Below are 27,524 nucleotides of genomic sequence, written 5' to 3'. Positions count from 1 at the left end.
CCAAACCTAAACCTATAATCATATGGTGAGACCATTTCTTTTGTGTCAATTTCATTCCTCTTTGAGTTTTATTTTTTAATTCATTACGAAAAAAAAAGTGGTTATACGTGATGCACTTCTTTCACTGTCTTTCTTTTCTCCAATGGGCATTCTAATTTATGAATGATATGACTGTTTGTAGGATGATGGAATATACGAAGCTGTTGAAATTTTAGGGTGAAGTCGAGCACATTTCTCTAATGAAGTCAAAGATTTGTATTTTCAGCATTATTGTAATTGTAACTGTAATTGTTGTAATTGTAATTAATTGAATGAAGGATTATAATTGTAATTGAATGAATGAAGGATTGTAATTGTAATTGAATGAATGAATGATTGTAATTGAATGAATGAATGATTGTACAGGTGGTAATTGAATGAACAGGTGGTAATTGAATGAACAGGTGATTTAATTTTTCAATATATAAAATAGCTACAGATATTGACCGTAGCCACTAGTCAGACAGGTGTAGCCTTTTTAATTTTGGCATATTGCTACGGACTTTCAGCTACAAATAATATCCGTAGCTGTTTGAAGTTTTTGCTACAGATATAATTGCTATGGATTATATCTGTAGCTATTTAATATATAGCTACGGATTAAATCCGTAGCCAATAATCAGACAGGTGTAGCCCTTTAAATTTTGGCCTATTGCTACGGACTTTCAGCTACAAATAATATCCGTAGCTGTTTAAGTTTTTTGCTACAGATATAATGGCTACGGATTAAATCCGTAGCCATTGAACCTATAGATACGGATTAAATCCGTAGCCATAGGTTCCAGACCTATCATTATGGCACCTACGACGACGGTCGTGTTACGGACTAGCTACGGACTGAATCCGTAGCCATAGGTCTATGGCTACGGATTTAATCCGTAGCCTTTGCCCCTTTTTTTGGTAGTGAATATTTGACCCTCAACACCAGGCGCCTGGGCTTTTAAGCATTTCAGGTACATCCAGCGTCGTCTTCTTCTTGTATTTTGCTTCTATAGGATTATGTTCATTGTCTGATGTACAAACTTGAATTTGTAGTTGATGTAAAGCCGATGTAATCAGATCGTTTTTGGACCTTTATTAATGAGAAACATTCTTTTTTTGTCGATCTTCATTTGTTTGAGTCGAGCAATTATAATTATTTCTTTTGCTTCACTGTTGTTGATCGGATTAAAGCCGAGCTATTGCTCAGCCATCAATCCGGTGCTGATTCAAATTTTATCGAAGTTCCCGCGACCAGGCAGATCAAATCTTAGTCAGGTCTTAGTCAAATCTCGATCAGATATTAGTCAGAACTTGGACAGACAGAGAACCAGTGATTTTATTAATCTGATGTAACTTTGACTAGTACAGAAAATGAGCATCGCGTCGGTCTGTCGATGGGTGGTAGATCTTCAAATGCTCGGCATTCCAAGGGTGCGAGAGAAACTAGCTGGTCAGGTCTTTTAGACGGTACGTACCAAGTCAGATGGTGCCTGAAACCATGTAGGGCCCTTCCCAGTTCGGGCCTAGGGATCCTGTTCCTACTTCTTGGGTGTTTTGGAACACCTTTCGGAGAACAAGATCTCTAACTCGAAACCTTCTAATCTTAACCCGAGCATTGTAAAACCGTGAGGGACAACATTCTAAGTTAAGCTTGCTCCCTTTGCTCTTCTAAGAGGTCGAGACTGAGGGACGTAAGCTCACTATTGGTTTACTCGTCGAACGAGTTCGTTCGGCCGTAAGTAATCCGATCTCCACAGGGGTAATCGCCTCCGCCCTGTATACCAAGGAGAACGAGGTCTCTTCAGTAGCCGTTAGAGCTGTAGTTCGGTAAGCCCACAAAACTTTGGGAAGTTCCTCAGTCCATGCCCCCTTAGCATTCTTGAGCTTCATCCGAAGATGATATTAAATGATCTAATTGACTGCCTCTACTTGCCCGTTTGCCTGTGGATGTCATGGTGATGAGTAAAGCTACGAATCCCAAGGTTCTTGCATATTTCTTGATATTGCTTGTTGTCGAACTATTTCTTATTATCAAAGACAATAGTCCGAGGTATTCTGAACCTACAAATGATATTTTTCCAAATGAAATCCGTGATTTTTTGTTCTATTATCATTGTTAATGGTTCAGCTTCTGCCCACTTTGTAAAGTAATCAACCACCACTACGGTGAACTTGGTCTGACCTTTGCCCATGGGGAGTGGTCCGATGATGTTGATCCCCCATTGAGCAAATAGCTAAGGTTCGGCCATTGGAGTGAGCTCTTCCGGTTGCTGATGAGGAATATTCGCAAACCTCTGACACTTATCACATCTCTGGACGAGTTTTCGGGCACTGTGTTGGATGGTCGACCAGTAATATCCTTGTCAGATAATTTTGTGTGCTAGTGAGCATCCTCCCAAGTGATTTCGACAAATTCCTTCATGGATCTCCCTTAGGATATATTCCGCTTCCTTTGGTCCGACACACCTCAAGTAAGGGAGGTAAAATCCTTTCTTGTCGAGCACGCCATTGGGTATGGTATATCGGGCGGCCTTGAATTTCATTTGTCACGCTTCTATTTGATTCTCAGGGAGTTCATTGTTCTCGAGGTACTAGATAATCAGATCCATCCACGTTGGTTCCGAACAAACCGAAAGGACGGGCGTAGGGTCAGCCTCATCGATGCGTGGTTTAGCCAAGAACTCGATTGGGATGGATCTTGGGATTTCATCATCATCTGCTGTAACGAGCTTGGCCAACATGTCAGCTTTGGAATTCTCCGCTCGTGGAATCAAAGTGATGTTGCACTTCTGGAAACTTCCGATCAATTCCCTGGCTTTCGATCAATTGAGAGTCACTAAAGACATCAAGATGTTGAGCCCCCATGCTTGCCGTTAATTTGAGTCCGACGATTAAAGCTTCGTATTCTGCAGTATTGTTGGAGGCTTGAAATCCAAATCTCAAGGCATATTGCATGGACATATGGTCAAGTGTCTCCAAGACTACCCCGACCCCGCTTGCCTTAGAGTTGGATGAGCCATCAACATAAAGCATCCAAATGGGTGGGTTAGGAAGCACTTGGGCGTCGGATGGTTCTGCAATATGTCATTCTGCCGACCTATCCGGAAGGAACCTTAACTTGGGTAGGTCGACCAAGGATTGGGCGTCGGTCATCTCTTGCTCTAGAGATTCTGTTAGTTCGACAATGAAGTCAGCCGCAACTTGGCCTTTGATTGCAGCTCGTGGCTAGTATTTAATGTCGAACTCACTCGGCTCGATCTCCCACTTAGTCAATCGGCTCGAGGCTTCGAGTTTCTACAGGACTTGGCGCAGTGGGTGATCGGTCAAAATGACGATAGAGTGAGCTTGGAAATATGGCCGTAGGCATTGGGAATATGTGACTAAAGCTAGTGCCAATTTTTTCAAGACCAGATACCTCGTCTCTGTAGAAATTAATGTTTTACTTACGTAATAGACTGGTAATTGTTTTTCCTTCTCTTATCAATGCCGAGCTGATTGCTGCATCGGATATGACTAAATATAGCAGCAAAGATTCGCCCAGCTCGGATTTGGAGAGTAACGGCGGTGATCCTAGGTATTCCTTTAGCTGCTGAAAAGCTGTTCCGTATTCTTCGATCCATTCGATAACTTGTCTCCCCCTCAATTGTTTGAAGAAAGGGAGGCATTTATCAGTAGCTTTAGACATGAAGCGGTTGAGAGCAGCTATTCTTCCAGTTAGCTTCTGTATATCTTTGATCATTTTTGGAGACTGCATGTCGAGAAGGGCCTTTATCTTCTCGGGATTAGCCTCGATCCCTACTAGCTGACCAGAAATCTGAGGAACTATCCTGAGCTTACGCCGAAAGCGCATTTGCTCGGGTTTAGTTTCGTCTGGTATTTTTGAAAAATGAGAAACATCTCCTATAGGTCAGCTATGTGATTTGTAGCTTTTATGCTCTTGACGAGCATGTCGTCGATACAGATCTCTATGGTTCGCCCTATTTGGCGGGCGAACATCTTACTGACCAACCTTTGGTAGCTCACTCCTGCATTCTTTAAACCGAAAGGCATCACGCGATAACAATAAAGACCTTTTTCACTGACAAAGTTGGTCTTAGATTTATCTACTAGGTGCATTACAATCTGATTATATTCTGAATATGCATCTATAAAACTGAGCAGTTCATGACCTGCAGTACCGTCGACCAACTGATCGATCCTGGGAAGTAGAAAGTTGTCTTTGGGGTAGGCTTTACTCAAGTCCGTATATTCTACACAGACACGCCACTTCCCATTAACTTTTTTGACCAGTACAACGTTGGCCACCCAGTCTGGGTAGTAGACTTCTTCGATGAACTTGGCTCTGAGGAGCTTACCGACCTCTTCACTGATCACTGCGTATCTTTCTGGGCCGAGGGCGCGTCACTTTTGTCGAACTGGCCAGTAAGATGAGTCGATGTTCAGTCGATGCGTGATGATGGCGGGATCAATGCCCGGCATGTCCTTATAGGACCACGTGAAAATGTCGACAAAGTGTCAAAGGAGGGCTACCAACTTATCTCGCAATGGTGGCATCAGGGACGATCCAATGTGCACAGTCTTGGAGAGAGCGGAACAAGGTCTTTCATTGGTCAGCCTGGTTCCTGCAATTCCTCTCATGGATCCAGGGATTCGATCGTCATTATTTCGCACGGGGCCCTTAGTATTGTTGCGTAGCATTGTCGAGCGTCCTGTTGGTCGCCCTTGACGATTTCCACACAATGCTTAGTCGAAAACTTCATGGCAAGGTGGTAGGTCGATACTGCCGCTCGAAGGAGGTATAGTGATGGTCGGCCAATGATAGTGTTGTAGATGGATGATTGGTCGACTACAAGGAAGTTGACCATCACGGTGGTCTGATTTTGATCATCTCTAGCTGTAGAGGGAGCTGGATGGCTCCTTCTGGCATAATCTGTCCTCTTAAAAACCCGATCAGCTTAGTCTTCACGGGGTAGAGTGAAGCTCGACCAATGCCCTTCCTGCTGAAGGCTTAGATGAAAAGTACGTCTGCGGACGATCCTGTATCGACAAGGATCCGAAAGACCTTTCGATTAACTATGATAACAGTAATCACCAACACATCGTCGTGAGGGTGGTGAACACCTCGTGCATCTTCGTCGGTGAAGGCTACGCTGTACCTCTCTAGCTTTTTCTCTTTCGAGGGTTGGGTAAGGATCATAATTTCTGCCTATGGGCGACTGATGCTTCTCGCATGTATCTTTCAGGCATTGTTCCAATCGCCTCCACCTTGGTGGCCCCCGACGATTGTGTGGATCTCCCCAGCTAGTTGGTTGTTGATTGGTTGCTCTTCAGCAATTGTAATTCGACCTCCTCTTTGATCTACATGTTCACCGAGGTGACCCTCTTGGATGAGCCTTTCAATTTTCTGTTTGAGGTGGTAGCAGTTGCTCGTGTTATGCCCATGATCCTGATGAAAATAACAGTATGTGTTCTTGCTTCTTCGGTTGGGATTGCCCCATAACTTGTTCGGCCATTGAATGAAAGCTCATCTTTTATCTCCATCATGATCTGCTCTTGGGATTTGTTGAGTGGGGTGTAAGTAGTGAACTTACTGTCAGGTCTTTTGTTCGACCTACAGTCATCCTTAGAATGATTATCCTTTTGCTTTTTGTTCGTGTTGGTTGAGTCTGATTCTTTCTTCGCCTGCTCTTTGGCCGAGGAGTTTTTATTTTGGGCAGTGTCTCATAAGATCTGGGACTCCTCGGCATTGGCGTACTTTTACGATTGGTTCAGGAACTCCGCCAACGTAGTAGGAGGATTTTTGTCTAGAGAAAAGAGGAATGGTTTGTCTCTCAGCCCGATCAAGATGGCATTCAGCGCGGTCTCATCCGAGTGTTTCCGAACCCGTAATGCTTTCAGATTGAAGCATTTGATGTAATCCTTTAGGAGCTTGCCATCTTTCTGAACTATGTTCATTGCTTTGATCCTCTTTTTCCCTCGATGAAATTAGTGACGAAGGTCTCACTAAGTTCGGAGAATGAATTGATGGACCTCGGCTTTAACTGCTTGAACCAGAGGTGAGCAGCGTCAGTTAAGGTTAGCAAGAAGGCTCAGCACATGACTGCGTCGGAGGCGTTATGAAGCTCCATGTAAGTTCGAAAAGACTCCATGTGCTCCGTCGGGTCGGTATTCCCTATGTAAGGCGTGATCTGAGGCAGTCGAAACCTGTCTAGCAATCGTGCCTGCATAATATCAACTGTGAACGGAGATTCAGTTTCTTCTGGGGCAATCGTATTGCCTCGATAGGTCTGTTTCATGTTCGCGATCTGTCACTGTAGGTTATACAACTCGGTCCTCCAAGGTTCCTCGTTGTCTGCAGTGGCTTCGACTGGGGATCTATTACACCCTCTCCGATCTATTTCATGTTGTAAGTCGAAGGCAGGTAATGGAGTCCCTAAAACATGGTACGACGCAGGTTCAGCAGGAGTAGGTGGCAAGTTCGGTTGCGAGACGACCTGCACGACAGAGGGTTGAGGGGGATTAACGCATGGTCGAACATACCTTGAATGTCCTTCCCTCTGATGATCGGGCTCATGAGCACATTAGGGTTGCATGTTTTCCATCATTTGCTTTAAATAACCTAGGTCGGCCCTAATATTTCTGACCTCCCTCTCAAGAGCATCTCGGAGACCATTTCTTCCATGCCTTTATTGACCGCGCCAGCTCGAACCTGAGATGGCCTAATGTTGTGGAGAGCCCCGGCGACTTTCGTGTCTGTAATACCCTGAAAATCGGGGGTCGTGCATACGCTCGACTCCTGAGTTCCCGGGGTTACTTATATCCAGTTTTCATTAATATGCGATTAATCCAGTCTAATTGCGCATTCTGGAACTTCCTGGAACATGAAGCACAAATGCACCTGCCTACTGAAATGAAAGAGAACTAGCATACATATATATATACACACACATATACATAACCAAGAAAAATATAAAGGGTCACACATGGTGTCACCCAACAAAATCACAAAGAATAATATGCCAAAAGGAATAAAGCTGAGCCCTCTGCGCAGCGATCCAACGACCCATCTACTGATCCGACGGGGTCCTGCTCATCAACTGGAAGTAAGGGAACTCGTCCTCCTCCTCGAGGCTTGCATCACCGGGCTCCACCAAATCTGTACAAGCTGCATCTATGAACGGATCTGGTTGGTGTTTTAAAACACCGTCCCAGAGTGGGAGTGAGTGATCAACTCAGTGGGGGCTATTATTCTCAAGTTATCATATGCATCAATTTTAATATGGTCTTAATGAAAAGTAGCTAATCACATACATCTAAGTAATCTTATTAATGCGCATGTATGTAGCATGACATGATGCATGCCCTCACCACAACGCTCCCTCGTGCGACAACATCTAACGATCGCCAATGCCAACACTCCCTCCGTGCGACCTCGACTGCCGAGTCGCTACCCTAACTAGTGCGATGCGATGCGATCGTGTTAGCCAAGTCATTAGTTAAGTCCATTCATCCAGCAGGTTTGGAAATCTGATACACCCCACATATCATATGCCCTGAACCAGTTGCGAGGCCAAGGCCCCCCAATGCGTGAGGCCGAGACCCCGCGATCCTTGACCCCGTCGGGTTTCTCCCATCCCCGACTTCAAGCACATGGGGGTGCTGAATGTGGGGTCGCTCGCGGTCACTACGGGGAGGCGCGTCACCCCAGCGTAGGCCGACAGCTCGAACACAGTGTCCCATTCCACCATGCCCGGCTCACGAGGCTGTGGACCATTTCCCAGTGGGTTATTGATGGGCTACCACGGTTGTAGGGTGTCGCAGGTTCCATACAAATGTGAGCAAACAGGGTTAACAATCATGGTTGGTCAGACAATAGGCTAGACCGCATGAGTCCAGGCGAGTACATGGTGGTACGACATCGGGTGCAAGCAACCCATGTAGTCCAACTACTGTCGCCCACACGCACTCGCCCAAATCCGCGGGTTTATCCTCAAGGTGGTCCTACCAACGGAAACACCTTCGCTCTCTTCATGTTCCTGACCAACCCAAGGGTGTGAATAGTGACTCATAGCATGCCAACTACCAATGTAACATCAAACATATTCAACACCATGTTCTCATGTTGCTCAACATACAATTCAAATTCATCTAATAAGCAAGCTATCACGATTTATGAGTAAGAGTGCATGTATGTCGTGTGTGTTAGTGAGGAAGTTGCTCACTTCCCATAACTCATGAAAAAATAAATTTCACAGGAAATAATTAAGGCATGCATGCTATAGGGCATCCTCATATGAGCAATCCAACAAGACATCAACAAGTAATCATCAAATTTGCACCAAGTCATGTAAGAAGCGAGAACAAACATCATGTGAGGAAATCAAATAAAACATGCAATTCCACACCACTCCAATAAGCATAATTTCCTAGGTTTTTCTCTATGTTCTCTAAATACATCAACCAAGCAATCAAAATCATTAATCTCATAATGAAATTGGTGCTAGACTACCTAGGAGTAATAGTCCGCACCTATGGATCGTTGGAGGCTTGGAAAACGACCTAGGAATGAGGGCCTTTGGGGTCGGACGGCCGGAATCCCTATAGCAACCATTCGCATGTTAGAGTTTCAAGCAAATCCTTCCTCAACTCAAGGTTTTCAAGAAAAGGGAAGAGGGCTTTTACCTAGACGATCAATGGAGCAAATGTGTGGTTGTGGTGGAGAGTTCTTCCTTGAAGAAGAGGTAGGAAGGTGTAAGATTGAACTCCCTTGGGTCCCACCTTGCATACGGTCCACCTTCACTCTCTTCTTCCTCTCTTCCTTCTCCTTTTTCTCTCCTCTCTCCCTTTGTTCCTTAGGGCAAATTCGTATGAGGAGTGGGGTGCCCCAAATGAGGCCTTTATATAGTCCCAGATTTGCTGACAATGGCCCCAAGTGTTGGGTTTTTACTATACTAGACCTATGAGAGGGTCTTTCTAGCCTCTAGGGCCCACTATGAGGTGTACAAGTCAATATACACCGTAGGATAGCTAGCCCTAATGATGATCTACGTATGGATATGATCGGCCCGTCATTTGGATGCGCCGATCGACAGATATGATAAGAAGTCTGTTCAACGGTCACCGATAGTCGATCAGGGCCGCGGCTATACGGATATGAGCAGGAAAATATCCTTACTCCATGGGTAAAGTTTGGTCGCAAACCGACGGTCCGAAATCCTCAACTTTGCATAAGAGTGGATGACTTAATTCACTTAAGTTCCAACTCATTTCTTTAAGGTATTTTGCGCTTCTCATGCACTCATCCTTTAGCTCAAGTTGAGCGGTTCTGGACCGTACCCAGGTCCGATTCCCGCGATGGACGTCAAGCCCAATGAGACAGACATTATTCTATAGTTTTTGAACTAGTGGTCCACCAACGAGCAGTCTAGAGCTTATTTAGATAACCGGGGCAGTTCTGGTGGGCCTCTGACCATGAAACTTATAGGACAGGTGCTCCATGGCCCGATGAAGGGCCATGCAAAAGTTGAAAATGATCAGATATGGAGTTTGGTTGCACAGGTCTGATTTGTGATCAACGGTCACCGTGCCACGATCGGGACCCAGATTTTGTGAGCGGGTGTAGAAAAATACATTAGACCTCCACCGTGAATGTGGAAGAGATCCGATGGTTGGATAGCCTTGTATCTCGATTTCATTTGCAAGCGCCAGATTTCGGTCCTAGCATTAGTGGGGTGCATTCAGTCAGCGCCAGATTATACTTCTGGGTGTCCACTGGGTCCGTGGTCCGCGATGGTCCCCAAGCCCAGTGAGATCTATGCTCCCCTTAATTTTTATAATTTTCTGACCTTCCCATGTCGCGGTATAGCCCGCACGGGCTGCTGCCAAGTGTAAATGGCCATTTGGCTTGACGGCCTGCACTTGGCCCAATCACAACCCGACTGGTCTACTCTAATGGGTTAATCCTAACTTAATTTAGTTATGGCACTAAACCATGAGTAGTTTAAATGAACGGTCTTGCAGCAAATCCTACGAGGACGCCTCAATACACTGTTCTGGTTGGACGGGACGTTACATGATTAACCGGACTTCTGCGGTTCTTCACTGGTACACCCTGTATAAACTGACATTGAGTGCTAATGATCAGTAAGTAATATTTAGGTTAATTAAATAAAATAAAATAAAATAAAATAAATTGATGGATTTTTGGAAATCCAAAATAGTGAAAATCAAGGATGTTACGTTTGGGACACTCGACGGGTTGTGGGGCCTAAACGAGCCTAGGCACAGTAGTGATCGGATTAGCTATGGGTGGAGATTGGGCTTTCTTCTTTCCCTTGGCCATTACTGGATTTGAGACGTTCACTGGTAGAACTGGAACGGCTTAACTACATCGTTCCCATATAGGACGCCAAACTGTTGATGTAGTTTTTTGGCAGATCCTCCACTACATACTTTCTTATACTTGCACAGTCGAAGGTAAGAGACAAGGGAGGCCCTGGTTTGTACAGGGGACTCTCCGATGCCTAAGTCAAGCTAGGGGTCTTTGTAATGGGGTAGGATCTACAGAAAAGAGACCAGTCGAGTATTAGGGTTTGTGTGAACGTACCTCAAATGATGGGAGATGTTCGTATATTTATAGGAGAGAGAATCCCATGGTATGGGGATTTCTTCCTGATATCTTGGAGATCTCATATGATCTAAGATCTTCCCGAGATTATGGATTCCTGTGATTATCGGGATTTGATCTTATCTCTCGAAGATCCCGGGAGAGATCTTCGAGTCTTACAAGGATTCTTTGAATCTGTAGTTTGGCTTTAGGTCGGATACCAATGCAGGCGCTGAGTTGAAAATGAATGATACCGTCTTGATCGATAGATCAACATTCACCATTTTTTACTGTTAGATGAGCTGGAAGGTTCGTGTGTCTCTCACCCAGGCACTGAGGCCTTTCGACCTCACCAGGGGTATGGTCGATCTATGACCGAGCTATGGCCTGTCTGTGACTGAGCTATGGTCAATCCGTAATCGACATGTGGCTGATTTATAGGCGATCCATAACCGTCCTTTAGCCAACCTATAAATTAGGTTGGTACTTCAACCACTTGTGCGAGCTTATAAGCTCTTTGTGTGTCCTTACAATTGCATCACTCTCCTTAGAGATTGCTCTGTTTTTGGACGTAGAGGCCTTATTAGGCTTGGGTTCCCGTGGGCTTAGTAGAGTTGGTCCATTCCATAAGCCGACTTATGGACTTGTAGATTTTTCCCCAATAGTAAGCCTCCCTTGCTTTTTAAATGAAGTTCAGAAAGCAAGCTCGGCCGTAGCTGGGTCGGGTTATGCATGGACTAGGTTGAGTCGTGTTATCATTAATGTCAGGTATGGCGGCCAACACGGTAGTCAAAGCATCGTCAATATGTAATCATGATGTGTCGTCGTGTGGCTCGAGGTCACGTGGGGCGTTAAGCAGTCACTTTAGTGACAGTCTAATGAGGACGCGATGCCTGGCGTTGTACTCGATATTTGGGGCGAGTGACGCATCAGGTCACTACACGTGTCGAGTGGGGACAGTCGATGGGGCATCGTAAGATGCAGAATTGATGAGTGTCTTAAATGGCTGCCACGTGTCTCGTCTATATAAGTAGAGCCCTAACACTTAGGGTTCTTCTCCTTCACGTTTTGCTTCTTCCCCCTTTATGCTTTCCTGTTCTCTTGTGCGCATTTCGGTGACTATTCTTGCTGCAACCCAGTTGGAATTCCACCGATCCTAACTCCGGTGAGCCTCCTTTCCCCCTCCTCCTCTCATTTTTCCCTTTAATGTTTGGTTCTATGAGCTCGCGGGAGGGGGTCTCCGGTGGCGAAAGTGGGGCGAGTAGTCACCTTAGGGTAAGGTCGAACCTACCTTCGCCACTGGTGGTAATGGCAGATGCCGCTTTCCGATATTCGTCGTCGAGGAGAGTACTGAAGCGGTCTCCAGCGCAGAGATCGGTGCTCACCGCTAGGGCGTTAGATCTGTCTCCTAGGCGTGAGACAATGCCTAGGGCGAGGGAAAAATCAGCCACATGTCCAAAGTCGGCTTATGGAATGGACCAACTTTACTAAACCAGCATGGGCCCATGGGAACCTAAGCCTAATAAGGCCTCTACGTCCAAAAATAGAGTAATCTCTAAGAAGAGCGATGCAATTGTAAGGATACACAAAGATCTTACAAGTCGCATAAGTGGTTGAAGTACCGACCTAATTTATAGGTTGACTAAAGGACGGATATGGATCGCCTATAAATCAGCCACATGTCGATTATGGATCGACCATAGCTCGGTCACAGACCGGCCATAGCTCGGTCATAGATCGATCACGGATCCGTCCTAGATTGGTCGCAGACCGGCCATAGCCCGGTCATAGATCGACCATACCCCTGGCGAGGTCGAAAGGCCTCAGCACTCGGGTGGGGGACACACGAACCTTCCGGCTCATCTGAAAGTCAAAAATGATGAATGTTGATCTCTCAATCAAGACAGTATCATTCATTTTCAACTCAGCCCCCGCATTGGGATCCGACCTAAAGCCGAACTATAGATTCAAAGAATCCTCGTAAGACTGGAAGATCTCTCCTGAGATCTTCGAGAGATAAGATCAAATTCTGATAATCACGAGAACCTATAATCTCGAGAAGATATCAAATCATATGAGATCTCTAAAATATCAGGAAAGAATCCCCATACAATGTGATTCTCTCTCCTATAAATATACGAACATCTACCACCATTTGAGGTACGCTCACACAAACCCTAATACTCGACTTGTCTCTTTTCCAGAGATCCTACCTCATTTTAAAGACCCCTAGCCTGACCTAGGCATCAGAGAGTCTCCTGTACAAGCCAAGGCCTCCCTTGTCTCTTACCTTCGACTGTGCAGGTACAGGAACGTAAGTTGTCGAGGGTCTGCCAGAAAACTGCATTAACAAAAAGGACAGACAAAAGCAATTTTTATTTTTATTTTTGCGGATCATCCTTCATATATAAAAAGTTGATTATCCTTGTAAGCATTAGATTTATATGTGATCTATTGGTCATGTTAGGAACTGATATTTGATGATTTGAGAACCGACAAAAGGATCAAGAGCAGAGATTGTCCTGATCGATTTAGTTGGCAGAAAATAAGTATTTGCACTTCAGCTTGAGTTCAATTGTACCAATAATCAAGCTGAATACAAAGCCATAATAATCGGTTTAGAGATATTGACGATTTATGAGCAAAAGAGATATTGGTTATGAGTGATTTTTTAATAGTAATAAACCAATTAATCAGTTTATTTAATTGTACAAGTGCAAGTTTATAGACATATCATCTTTAGGCGATACAGTTGTTAAGTATATTCGATGAGGTTGAGTTAAAATATATAACTGGAAAAAATAATATTGATGCAAATGAAATGACACAATTAATATCAGGACTTTAAATCACCCAAAGATTTGAAGAAACAACGATGACACTTCAAAGGAAGTCATTACCCTTAGGGCCGGTTTGATTTTCCATGATCCTGGTAAATCCCCGGTAAAGAAGTAATTATTACTTTTTCACTTGTTTGAAAATGAGTTTGTAATTCCACCCAGAAAATCAGTCTAAAAATGTTAACTTAAATTCGTGGGCCCCACCATAATGTATATAATATATCCATGTCTTCCATCTATTTTATTAGAATATTTTAGGGCATGATCCGAAAAAATTAGGAAGATCTAATATTCAATTGGCCTACATGAAAGGAAACAATGGGCTTAATTTGTCCACTGTTGAAAGTTGATTCATTTACTGGGCCCACATTGAGGTTTATTCACCATCTAACCCGTTCATGGTCACATAGACATGGATAAGGGAGAAATATAGATATAAACCTGATCTAAAACTTCTAAGGGCCTCAACAAGTTTTTAATGGTAGGCATTCAATTCTCACAATTTCATATGGTGTGGCCCACTTGAGCTTTGGATTTGCCTAATTTTTGGGCTCATGCCTTAAATTCATTTGGCATAATGAATGGGCGGTGTGGATAAGCCACACACATTATGGTGGGCCCCATATTTATTTTACAAATTTCTTGATTTAAGTGTTTAAAAAGTAACCAGTCAAGTCAGCATAGAGAAAGATGCAAGTAATTATCTTGCTAAATGATGATTACTCATTTACGAGGTAATTACATTTGAGCCAGAAAATCAAACAGGCCCTTAGTTTTAAGGAGGGAATCAACCGACAAAATTCGTGAGGTCAAGGTAAGCGGTGATGACTTGAGAGCTCTAATCATATAATATTTTTGGTCTCCGTAAACAAAGTTGGGCCGAGACATTAAGACCGAGACCGATGCAGTATTGATGTGATGTTTGAATACAAATAAATTTTCGTTGGGCATGGAGCGGGGGCATGAAGAATTCTTGGAGCATCAGGTCAAAAGAAAAGGAGGCTTACACCTGGGAGTTGCTGCTGTTTCTTTGGCCGAGCATGGACGGGTGTTCATGCGACCTTTATTTAATGAAAGTTCGGCGGTTCCTACGGCCCTGAGTTATTACTGGGTTTTACCCGTCCACGAAATTCAGCAAAGCACACGTGTGGCTCATGTTCGAGTGATGTAGACCATTGATCTGATGGACCGAACACGGTGGGTGTTCTAAAAAGTCTTCTCTTCTTTGAAGATTGTAACCTCGCCAGCAGCGGCCGACAAATGTACGGGTAAATATCAACACTAATTCAACTGGAAATGGGCCGAAGATGAAAGGTTAGGATCCTATAATTTGGAAGATTTTGGGGCCATCCACCATTGTAGTAGGGCACATAAGATCAACAGTAAGGATCGTGAAAGCAGGAGGGAATCTACGGAGTCATGCGTCTTGGCTAAGCGATCGGACGGGTAACAGCTCATCAGGTGAGGGGAGCTGATTAGCTGTTACCCGGCCAACACCTTAGTGGGTGTTACCTAACCGTGTAGGGCTCATTTTGACGTATATGGTGTATATCCACGCGGTTAAGCTGTTTTTTAATCTCATTTTATAACGCGATCCCAAACCATTAAAGAAGATCCAAAACTCAGGTGGACCGTACCGCCAGAAACAGTGATTGGCCTAATTTTGTATTTTCAAATATTATCGAGAGGTTGACGGAAAATAAACATTATGAAAAACTTACCATGGGCCCTATGGAATTTAATGTTGAGGTACTCAATCAACACCGTTTCTTGTGGTGGGTCCACTTGAGATTTGGATCTGCTTAATTTTTGGGACAAAGTCCTCAAATGGGCTGGAGAAACTGATGGTCGGCGTGGATATACAATACACCATCAGGGTGGGGCCCACGGTAAGGGTAATATCCACTAAGCTGTTACCCGGGTGACGCCTAATCCGCTCCGTGGGTGAGGCCCCGACCATGGGGCCCACCTTGATGCATGTGTGGTATATCCACGCTGTCTATGGACGCGACTTGCCCGTTCCCTCCGGCCATATGAAGTTACTGTGGCCAAACTAGAGCGATGACTCTGTTCACCAGTTTCCAAGCCTAGAAAAGGATAGAAATTCAAAATTCAGGCAGATCCAAAACTCAGGTAGACCACACTGCACAGAAGTTTTTGTATCAGGATGATATTTGTACCTACAGTTCATCGGAGTGCTAATAAGCCTATGAACGGTTTGGGTGACATATAAACATCGTGGCCAGCTCTATGAAGGTTTTCCTTCTCTGCTCCGTGTGGTGTGGTCTACCTGAGTTTTAGATCTGCCTTGTTTTTGGAGCCCTATACTATTGTGATCTTTCGAAGCTGATGGACTGATTGGATTTATCACGGAAATCTCTACGAGCCCCATATAGCTTTCGACCACAGAAACTGTGGTAGGGCACAGGATGTCTGCCGTCCATCAATTTTGCCAGCTCATTCAAACAATGAGGCAGATCCAAATCTCAGGTGGTCCACACAGTAGAGATTAAACTCACACCAGCTACCAACATGTTTGATGGCAAATAATCACTACCAACCTATACTATTTTCCAGTGGGGTGGTCCATCCAAGATTTGGATGGACTCATTTTTAGGATCATGCGCTGGCAAATCGAAGAACATTGATATACAACATCCGCACAGATACCTGTTATAAATATCAGACCCATCCACTCATCCGGTCGACCAGACCATTCGACTAACTTCACAATCAACAGTGTATCGCCCAGACCATTCGACTAACTTCACAATCACCAGTGTATCGCCTAATTTTCACGCCAGTTAATCAGCATAATGGGGCCCACTTGTATGGTTAGAATATCCGATACAGCCGTGTATCTGATATTTTCTCTTTACAGAATACAGGATTCGAGGTAATGGACAATACGCTCAGGGTTCTGATTCTGACAACTGAGGCCAACCATCCACTCCACCATAGGTGGACCGTTTCCAAAAACATCCCATACTAGGAAGGCTCTAGTGAAAAAAAGCTGCGAGTTTTTCTCTAGTGGGAATGGTCTATCCAAGCTGGACACAACAAATCAGGGCTCTAGCGAACGAGATGCGCGGCAACGAACAATGCGATAAATGTCCAACATATTCTACGACATTGACGATTTCAATTCCGATGTGTGAGCCCCAAATCCTGCAATCCAGACCATTGGCTGTGATGTCCTATCATGGATGGACCACTCCCTCATAAATCTTGACCCTACAATTAGATGGAGGGCTGAACAAGGAATACGCGTGTGCAAGGCTATCCATAGCCGCTCATCAGGTAATATGCTGGCTACATGCCATCATCTACGATACAAAATATAGGTCAGGCGAGAACCATCACCAAGCTCACCTGGTGTAAACTCAGCCCCATCAACATATCATGTGGGCCACCCGTATCTTGGTCCGATCATGGCCATCCATTGACTTTAATGGTGAGACCCACCTGATGAGCGTAACTAGCCTGATTTCTTGTGCTAGGTAGGTGTGATCATTCATGATCGGCTCTTGGATGTTCAGCATGGTAAGCTTGGCATGCTGAGGGCTGTATACGATTCTGCATTTAACAAGCATGCTCGGAATAATGAATCATCAAATGCAAGCAAACGGAACAATTAACCGTATTCTAACAATGACACATCTTCGTGCTAAATCAAAGGCAGGAAAATTGTAATAAATAAAGATGTTTAAATGACCACCAACCACTACTCGTATCCATAAGACGGACAAAACCTAAAACCTCAGGGCATTTCATCTCCCACACTCTAAATTAAAATTTTAAAAATATAAAAATTAAAAACAAGAAAAGAAAGCTACCTTCAGCAGGGAAAATTGGGGCTTATTTCCTAGGGATGTTAACAGTATAATCCTCCGGAACAAGGCAGTGGAGGTGCTCACTTAAAACACTTTGCGTCCAACAGGGATTCGCCTTCAAAAGGCTCCAGATCTTCAATCATTGCATTAACACGTTCCTTCTGTGCTTCATCAGATATGTCAACCTTCGACCACTCATAGAGTTCCATGTCATAGCACTCATCAATAACGAATTGAGGTATCTCTTGCCCACGGAAGAGCCACAGCCCTTTCACCTTATAGGGTGCTTCTGAACCAATCACCAACATCTTTCCAAAAGCATACTTCCGAGCCAAATCCATGCGTTGAAGGAAGCCGCTCACTTTGTTCAAAGTGACGAATGAGACTGTATTCTCATCATTGTATTTATATTCGCAAAACCAGAGAGAGTATCCATCAGGATCATACATATCCCAAAATCCTGCAAGAAGAAAAAAAAGAGTTGAGCAGCCAATTCAAACCTATTAAACCTGATTAGGCTCGACATGAGGAATTAAAGATGCCAGATATGTGACAAATCCAAAGACTCATTCAGCATGGTAACAGATCATTCTCCAAAATTTTATGGGGAGATTCAAATTAGGGGGCTTTCAGGTAAATCTGGGATGAAGAAAATAGAATTAGACAAGTAAATGACATCAAGAAAAAGGACAGAATTCAAGTATCCAGATATTCTCATGATATAGGGAAGGGTTTCAGCATATTATCAGGGCTATAGAGATATTTTGAAAATATCAGGTTATCATTGGGTTGGGGTATACATGTCACTTCCCAAAAATGCCAGGAAAACATTACTATATTGTAAAAATATCTAAGATATTTGTCATGTGAGGCACAAAATTATAACAATCTCAAAACATTTTAGCCAGCCTAGAGGGTGTCTAGGTAATTTACCAATGAAGACTTGGACACTGTCTTTTTTCCTTTCATACTTAAAAGCAACTAGTTGGAAATAATAGAAATTGACAAATGAAGAATACAATCTTATGAAAACCAAGTATTCTTTGTTTCATGCAAAATGTTTATCTTAGGGCCTGATTGTTAGAGTCCCGAACACGTCTTTATCTCATTTTAATTAATCATAATTATGTACTAGAGATCATGATCTCTAATAGATAAAACACTTCAGTTAATCATAATTACATATTAGAGATCATCATAAGTTCAGGCGTCTACAAAACAGGCCATGAGTATTATCTTATGAGCACATCTACAAGAAAGGTTTGCATCTATCAGCAACTTTTCTGCTTGAGTTGATGATCAAGCATCTGTTTATGCAAAGATTATCTGCTCACATATTCTCAGCCCAAGGTAAAATATCTGTCATTTGCTATGGCTCCTTTTCAGGGAAATACTACAGATCAAACATCAAATGCAAAAAAAAAAAAAGAAGAAGAAGAAGAAGAAGAAGAAGAAGAAGAAGAAAGAAAGAAAGAAAAGAACATACAACCTTTAATTGCAACCTCATGGAAGTTGGTCTTTGTATTTGAGTACAGCCTCTTCCACTCATCCAATACCATCTTACTCGGAGGCAGTAAATCAAGAGGATTTTTTGGCTTCGGCTTCGGTGCCTCTTCCTCCTCCTCTGCATCCTCTGCTTTAGGCTTAGCAGATTCTTTCTTGATTTCTTTCTTTGGCTCATCCTTGGTCTTTGGCTTTGACTCTTTTGCTGGAACAGGCTTCTTTGCAGACTGAACAGGTGGAACAGAGTCTGCCTGCTTTACCTCACCCATAACTTTGCAGAAGTGTGGTTGATTAACCATGGTCCAGAAATATCTCTCAACATGAGGGAACTCCGAGGTGAAATTCTTAGTCATTATGTGAATGAAACCCACATACAAGTTACATGTCATTACAATGTCAGCAAGAGTGACGCAATGGCCCACTAAGTAAGTGTTTGCGGCGAGATGTGTATTCAAAGCAGTTAGTGCCCTCTTCAAAGCAGCAATTGCAGCTTCCTCAGCCTTTGCATAAAATAATATTCATAAACGGAAGATATTAGCAAGGAACAGAATCATGCCCATATAAAGCTATGTAACAGATGTGTGTTTCTTTAACTAACCGGAGGAAGGTGCACCATGTTTGCCCAACCAAGTCTGGGGTAACACCACCGTGAAATATTCGCATCAACTTCCATTGATGCAAAATCAATCCATTGTTCAATATGCCCCTGTTGGGGGAAAAAAAAAGTACCCAAAGCAAGAAACAACATTAATAGCTTAAAATCGATTCAAAATGGACAATAGTGCTTATTGAAAGCAAATGTCCATAAGAGTCCAGAAGCTTACATATTCAATCAGGGATGACCCATAAAGAGTATTGTCGCCCTTCAAGCGAGCAACTGCATTGGGGAATATAATCATAAGTTATTTGTAATGGATAGAACCATAAATAATTTCAAATAGATGCATGCATATACAAAGGAAAACATGCAATCATGTCTCACCATAACGTGCAATGGCGTTACTCTCAAATATGGGACCATCAGGTGTTTCTAGCACTGGAACCTGCACACAGAGAATGTTTAAGCAAACACAAAAAAGACGGGAACTAGACAACTCAAGAACTTCTAGACAAAATAATCATTTACCTTCCCTAAGGGGTTCATCTGAAGAAACTCAGGAGTTTTATTAGATACTCCCATCTCAAAATTCTTAGCCAGTTCGACCTTGACCCCAGAATACTCAGCTGTGATGCGAACCTTGAAACCATTTTTGTTCCTACTTGAGGCATGCAAGATCTAGAGAGTAGTGACAAAGATCAAGATTAACCACATATACATAATCCAATGAAGACATGAGGCATAAACTGAAGAAGGCTGCATTCAGATGCCCAATCAGACAGCAATAAGAGAAGAAACAATCAAACTCTTAACTAAATTGAGGGGTGTAGCCCTCAAATTGTTGTTAGATTCCTTCAAGTCCGACTTCAAGGTAACATAATTGCATCTAAACAAGAATACCTGCATAAGGCAATCGCAATTTGGCTGCTTCCATTTGATTGAACTGCTTGTTGCAGTTCAGTTCAGTACATCTGAACAGAATTAAGTAATCTAGTTTTCTCAACAGCGGATGCTAACCCAACCAAAGGATCAAGAATCTGAATGCCTCTCCCACCAAGATGAGCCACCCAAATGAAATCTAAATCAGTAATTTACAACAAGGAAAACTGGAGCACCAACCACCTGGTCCACCCCAGATGATGATTACATACCATCATCCAACACAGTTCAATTTGATTTCATGTCGAACTATATAAAGTGACCATGGGGATGAAGTCCAATACCAACTCATCATTACAATCTGAGGCCACCTCATTCAATGTTCAGAATCACATACACACAGGCTTATAACATTCCATGCTAAATATACCATCTGCTTACTAGAGTCGCATGCGTCATGGGCACTTATATGATACTACACATGACTCACAAGGCTCCAAAAATCACTTAACACTTCTCCTTTAGAGGTAAAAAGAGATAAGTTCTTCAGGTTTGGGCCCTGTGCCAAGCAGTGAACAGTTGAGAGGAGGGCTAAAAGATGAGCCCGGGATGCAAACAACAATCAGAGGTCCAGCTCAGCAGCTCTTGGACTAAAATCCTGGAAGCAACCCTTGGATGGCAGTAAGAAAACATGGAAGTATCTCATCATTGAAGGGCTTGGATCCCATGATCCAACCCGACTCACAAGGGCAGACTACAGTCTGTTTGTTTGGCTTTTAGTTGTAAATGATTTATTACAGTGTTTGGATAGCCTATAAATGGTTTATATCCTGTAATTGTATATTCACACCTGAGATAGTTTAGAGAAGTAATTCAGCAAATAACATTCAAAATGCATATAGGAGTGGACTTTAAAGTGGCTCATTGGCTTACAGCAAATAACATTCAAATTGCATATAAGAGTGGGCTATAGAGTGGATCACTGGCTTAAGCAAGTCTCACTAAAGCTTAGGGTTAATCCTCACATAAAACCAAGCAGTAGGTGAGCCATAGAAGTGGGCCCACGAATTTAAATGTTCTTTTATATCATTTTAAAACTAAAGTATAACACTGATCAACATAAATAAATAAACAATGATACCAACGGCCAACCCCAATGGTACATGAACCAACATGTTAAACGGGTCCATCCAACCATGGACCAGTTGCAACCAAAAAAAAAAAACACTGATCGCAGGTGCCCCACACCACAGGAAACAGAGGTGATGAATGCCCACCATTAAAAACTTATTAAGGCCCACTCAAAAATGGGTAAAGATGATATTTGTATTTTCCCTTCATCTAGGACTGTGTGACCTAATCAAAGGTTGGATGTCAAATAAAAATTACAGTGGGCCCTACAATTGGGTTAATGATGGGTGTTCATTCACCACTGTTTTCCTGAGGTGTGGGCCACCTTAGATTTGTATATCTCATTTTTGGGCTTATACCCTAAAATAATTGTCCAAAATGTATGGACGGCATGGATAAAATACATACATTGTGGTGGGGCCCACAGAGCATCATCCAGTAGTGAACAAGCTACTGCCTGCGTTAGTAGGCAACCCAGGTCCTCTCCTCTTACAGGGGTTTTCCAGCACCACGAAGGGAAAAAAAAACAGAGAGAAAGGGACACACACACACACACACACACACACACACACACAGAGGTGTGAAGAGCCATTGTCAAAAGGACATTCAAAGGTACGAAAATCACTGGAAAGTGGGCCGGTAGCAAGATTTGCTAGAAAATCATTTACAACTTGCCCCATTTACCACCATCCAAACGACCTCTACCAAATCGACAGACTACACATCCTTTCCCTGTCGCAAGAAAGGGATAAGCCAGCAAAGGCACTGCAACAACAAAACCCAACGGTTTTTTAACAATGCTGCATTAAATCAAAGATAATGTCCAGCTCTAAAAATTCCTTAATTCTAGAACAGAAAGGATTTAGATAAAAAGAAAAAAAAATGAGAACCCATGTAGCAGCGGTAGGACCAAAAATCTCATCGTTAAGAAAGCTCACACATACACTAGTCATTGAAAACTCATATGCCAAAAACCTAAGTTTGGATCCAATATGAACTCCGGAGAAGCGTGCAAAGGGACTGAACCAAAATCCTAGTCTCCTTATCCTGCTCTTATTCTTTTCTTTTTCTTTTTCTTTTTTTTTTTCCTTTTACAATGCCACGTTCAACCAGAAACAATAAGTACCTCTGAAAAAACCCTTCAATTCTAGAATCAAAGGGATCGAGAGAAAAAGAAAAAAAAAATACGTGTAGCCCACAATAAGATCTAAAATCTCATCATTCCGAGAACTTATAAATACACGAGCGATTAAAAAATTCATACCTAAAAAACTAACACTGGATCCAACATGAAATTCAGATAACAGATCAGAAGCTCCATATTCGAACTGCAGAAAGAGAAAACCCTAGAAAACCTACGGAAAAAGATCTTTGGGAAGATGAACTCACCAGAGCCATGGATGAAACAAGAGGAGTTTGCTCCGAAATCCGATCTGATTAAAACAAGAGAATCGAATATCAGTTGGATTATAACTATCAAATTCCAGAACCCTGATCGATCTACTGATTGAAGAAAACTACGTGAAAGAAGCAAAAATATACATGTGCTAAAAAAAACCAGGAACCCTAGATTTGGAGCAAACCCTAGCCTGAAACTGCAGAGACTGGAGAGTAAGTAGTGGAGAACAGCGCTGGTTCTGCGGCAGCATTTATAGGACGGTGCGGGGCGGCTTCAGTGGATCACCGGATCCACCGTGGTGAGTGCATCCCCTAACTGTGGGGCCCAACCTGATATATTTTACTTAAATCCACACCGTCCATCTGTTTATAAAGATCATTTTAGATAGTTATAACAAAAATTAAGCATATAAAAATCATATGTGAACCACGACACAGGAAAGTGATGATTGAAAACCCACCATTAAAATAATCTTAGAGGCCACTGGAATATTTATTTACCATCCAATCTATTGATAAGGTCCTATAAAAACCTGGATAAATGGGCTACAAGAATATCAGGTTAATCCAAAACTTTTGTGGCCCAGGAGAAGTTTATAATGATCAACGACTTTTTTTTCTTGTGGTGTGGTCCATCTAATACTTTATCTGCTTTATTTTTAGTATCATGACATAAAGAGATCCGTTAAAAATAACGGACGCACAGCATGGATTTAATTAGCATACATCAAGGTGGGCCCCACCCCAACTCGGTGGATTTAGGGATCCATCGAACCCACGACCAGTTCGGCGAGGGTTCCAAAGACCACGCGCGTAGAGATTCATCCGTTCGTACGAAAGTACACGTGCCAATGGGTATCGTGTGGGGAGCGGATTCGGTCAGGTCCCAGTCGGACGCGGATTTCCTTGGAAAGCCTTTCACCAGAAGATCTTGCGCTGGAAACTTAGGTGGGCCCACGTAATGTTTGTGAGAAATCAATCCCGTTCATCTGTTTTGTTAGCTCATTTTAGCGTGTGAGACCAAAATCGAGCAGGATCCAAATTCAAGTGGGTCGCACTAAAGGAAAAGGTGTGTTGGGAAATTCCTACCATTGAAATTTCCCTGGGTCTATAATAATGTTTACGTGTCATCCATACCGTTCACAAATATTAGTCTGATTCGAAACTTCTGTGGCCCAACGAATATTTCAACTGTGGACGTTTAATCCTCTCGTTTACACTCACTTAAGTATTGGATCTGGCTCATTTTTTTGTTTTATACCCTTAAAAGTAGATCACAAAATGGATAGATGGAATGGATTTCTCAAAAACATCACAGTGGGCCCCACCCAAGTTCCAGCGCAGGAACTTCCTGCGAAAGGCTTTGGCAGGAAATCCGGTCCAGGTAAGGATATTACCGGGTTCGGCCAGGCCATTGCCGCAGGCTCACCTCGGTGTTGTATCTACACACCGTCCATCTCTCCGAATACGATAAAAAAGATTGATTTTGATTCTAATCACAAGTAGACCGTACAATTGGATAAAGGTAGCTACTGGCCGTTAAAACTTTTTATGAGCTACAAAAATTTTAAATGAAACCGTATTTGTAGTTTTCTTTCTTTCAAATTTTGTATATTTCTTTCAGTCAAATTTGCGTGACCATGTAACACAGTATTGTTATTTTTATTTTCAGATTGGTTTTCACCATTTCATTTGGTGTAGCCCACTTGAACCTTGGATTAGCCTCATTTTTTGGCTAATGCCTTAACTTGATTTGAAAAAATAAATGAATGAATGGATTTTTCATAAACATCATGAGTGGGGCCATTGGATTTTTAAAAATAAAAAAAATAAAAATGATGGAAACCATTAGCTCCAACATTAGACTTCAGTCGAAGATAATGCCAACTCTTCTCCATACTTGACGAGAAACGAGCGACATCTGTAAGCTTCCAACCATAATACCCACTAACCAAGTTCATTGAAACTTCAAAATCCACATTCCTTCAGCCCGTGGGACTCATTTGAGTCATCCAAAACAAACGACACGTTAAGATCTATCTTATACAAGAATCCGCCATTGAAGATCGCAACATTTCTTATGTCAAGTAGCCACCACATGATCTACATGAAGCACTATTTAAGATTCAAATCAGAAGTCATCTCGGCCGAATAGACCGCATTTATATCGATCTTAGATCTTCTCGCCTAATCCAGTCATACATAGGATATGTCACACTAAATCAGGTAGGTGATCTTCCCAGTTGAAAAGCTCACATTAGTATATACTTTGATTTTCATTGATTATTTATTTCATATTATTAGTTTAAGTTATTTGATTTTGCTTGTACGTAAAATAAAATGCATTTATTTAATTATTAATATGTAAAATTAATTCAATTGATTATTGCTACCTTCTTTTAAATATGAGTAATTTATAGGTGTTTTGCCCTATAAATGCGCAAGTTGTTATGGGTCCTCTGCTCGGGTCATTCCCAAAAAAGATGTTTATTTTGTGCCACATTTTAAATTTTAACAATTGTGGACATTTGACTCCTGGCCCGTATCGCAGGATGTGTCATATCTAAATATTCAATCTGTCTCGTGTTCCACGACGAAGGTTGTATTTTTTTTATTTAAGATTAAGTGAATGTACATGTGGGTGCTATGCTCAGACTCCCTAAAATATTGGATGCACGGTGCCCTGCCCTGGAAGGTCCAAAATAATCACGGTGCTCTGCCTTGGGTTAATTCCTAAAATGAGTGCACGGGTGTTCTGTCCTAGTAAAGTCCAAAAAAGGATCAAAAGTTATTTTGTTTTATTTGAATTCATTTTCAGAATTTCATTTATCATTAGTGGAATATTAATGTCCTTTTTATATTCATGTTGTAGATGCGTAAATACAATTTTGGTTCACACATTGGTCAGCCACGATCCCCGATAGGTATGAGACTATTCGGGATCATGAGTCTATCATCTTAGAATCACTTCTTACATTAGGTATAAGACTAACGTGAGTTATGGCCCTTGGTGCGAGGCCCCTATTGGCATGCGATACTACGTACTACGACTCGAACTTTCATTATTTATTCTTCATTATATGCTGATGTAGAAATTTCAAATTTGGAAATGATGTAATCCTACGAGCTGTCGCGCTCACACCCTTATAGATTATTTTGTTGGATTTGTATATGAAGAGTCAATTGGGCAAGATCGAAGACTTTTCTTTTCGTTTATTTAAGGATTTCTTAAAATTCAATGTATATTGTTATTATTTATTTTTTAATGTTAATTAGTATCCTTTTAGTTACTCTAATTATCTTGAAAATGCATAGAAATAATATTAGTTGTGTCGTATATTTTATTTAAATACAACTCATAGTCCTAAAATTTGAGTTCGGGCCTGGCCAAGTCAGGTACCGAATTTTAAAGCGTGATAGACTATGTAAATATATTAAATGGTAAATAAATATTATACTAACCTTTGGAGTTTTTTAAATGGTGGGCATCCAATGACCACCGTACTGCAGATTTGAATATCCATTATTTTATTGCAGGGCATGATAAAATGAACTCTCAGGATAAATTCACAACGTGAATATATAACATATATATCAAGGTGGATTTACCGAACTCGATGTTAACATCACCTAACCGAATCCCCTCTCAACCACGTGATTGAACGAGCCTTGTACTTTGCATAAGGACGCTGCTTAGATCTTCCGGACTAAAGATAGGCCGCGGGCAACGTGTAGAGCGGAATCCGAACGTTGGATCCTCAGGTGGGCCACTGTATAAAATCCACACGCATGGTTCAACAAACCTCGATACACTTCAGCGCAGGTAGTGGTAGGAAAGGGTGATAGTTCACCACCACCTTTTAATTTGCAGTGGCTTGCATGCACGTCAACCCACAGGGGCCAAAGATCGCCCATTGATTGACTCTAGCCATTCAACTGGTAGCCTTCAATTGGATTGTTAAATACAAAGTGCCCAGCCGTCCATATACTGCGGGGTAAATTATATGGTTAAGATGGTTCCATCAGGATGACCTCAAAAACTATTTGAACGGTCTGGATTGCGATAACAATACTACATGTGCAGTGATGATGAGCCACTATTTAAGTAGTGGTAAACTTTCATGTAGTTTCTCGTAGAGTCATTGGCAAGTTCGAATGCAACCATCCACACGCGCTCACATAACCGCTATACAACTAGCATTCATATACCTCATGCGAAACCGTCCACATAGTGGGACCCACTATGGATGGACTGTAACCCAAAATTTTAAATAGATGATATTACCTGTCAGGTTTTTTGGCCATCAAATGGACGGCTAGATTTAGAATGCCAGATTTTCTGCCCAACAAATGGATGGTTAGATATAGAAATAGTCAGTATCAGGTTAGATGCTCCACCTAAAGTGGGCTCCACCATTCAGATGGTCTTGGACGTACATGCCACTTGTACAGCTGCTTTATTCATGCGGGAACTTTTTTCTCTGCCATGTTTTCAGACAACTACAAGTGGAGGCTAGTTTAGCGGCCCCGGTACCTCAGAAATTCGGGGTGGATTAGGTGAGTCCCCGGCCTCACCAAGACGGTTCGGCACTTCCCATGGAGCCCACCTTGATGCATGCACTCTATATCCACGCCGTCCATCCGTTTTTCCAGACCACATTGGTATAAGAGCACAAAAATGAATTAGTTCCAAAGTCAGTTGGACAATATTACAG

The 27,524-nt window shown here is 42.4% G+C and overlaps 1 protein-coding gene across 2 annotated transcripts; it reads right to left on the bottom strand.

The window, feature by feature from the left end:
- Positions 1 to 17,132: 17,132 nt before the first annotated feature.
- On the bottom strand, positions 17,133 to 23,047 carry LOC131242797 (elongation factor 1-gamma 2-like). 2 transcript variants are annotated; one of them, XM_058241679.1, is made up of 8 exons: positions 22,954 to 23,047; positions 22,801 to 22,844; positions 19,930 to 20,079; positions 19,786 to 19,846; positions 19,628 to 19,680; positions 19,402 to 19,509; positions 18,790 to 19,303; positions 17,133 to 17,760 (listed from the first exon to the last, which is right to left on the bottom strand). In XM_058241679.1, exons 2-8 carry the CDS (start codon positions 22,807 to 22,809, stop codon positions 17,381 to 17,383), a joined length of 1,275 nt encoding a protein of 424 aa, XP_058097662.1. In that variant the 5' UTR covers positions 22,810 to 22,844; positions 22,954 to 23,047; the 3' UTR covers positions 17,133 to 17,380. The 2 variants fall into 2 exon arrangements, with proteins under 2 accessions (XP_058097662.1, XP_058097663.1); XM_058241680.1 differs by lacking the exons at positions 22,801 to 22,844; positions 22,954 to 23,047 and adding an exon at positions 20,302 to 20,499.
- Positions 23,048 to 27,524: the final 4,477 nt, after the last annotated feature.

This window comes from Magnolia sinica, chromosome 4, assembly GCF_029962835.1.
Source record: "Magnolia sinica isolate HGM2019 chromosome 4, MsV1, whole genome shotgun sequence".
Taxonomy (NCBI): domain Eukaryota; kingdom Viridiplantae; phylum Streptophyta; class Magnoliopsida; order Magnoliales; family Magnoliaceae; genus Magnolia; species Magnolia sinica.
Note: the sequence above shows the minus strand (reverse complement) of the source record. Positions and strands in the feature narration are given on the sequence as shown.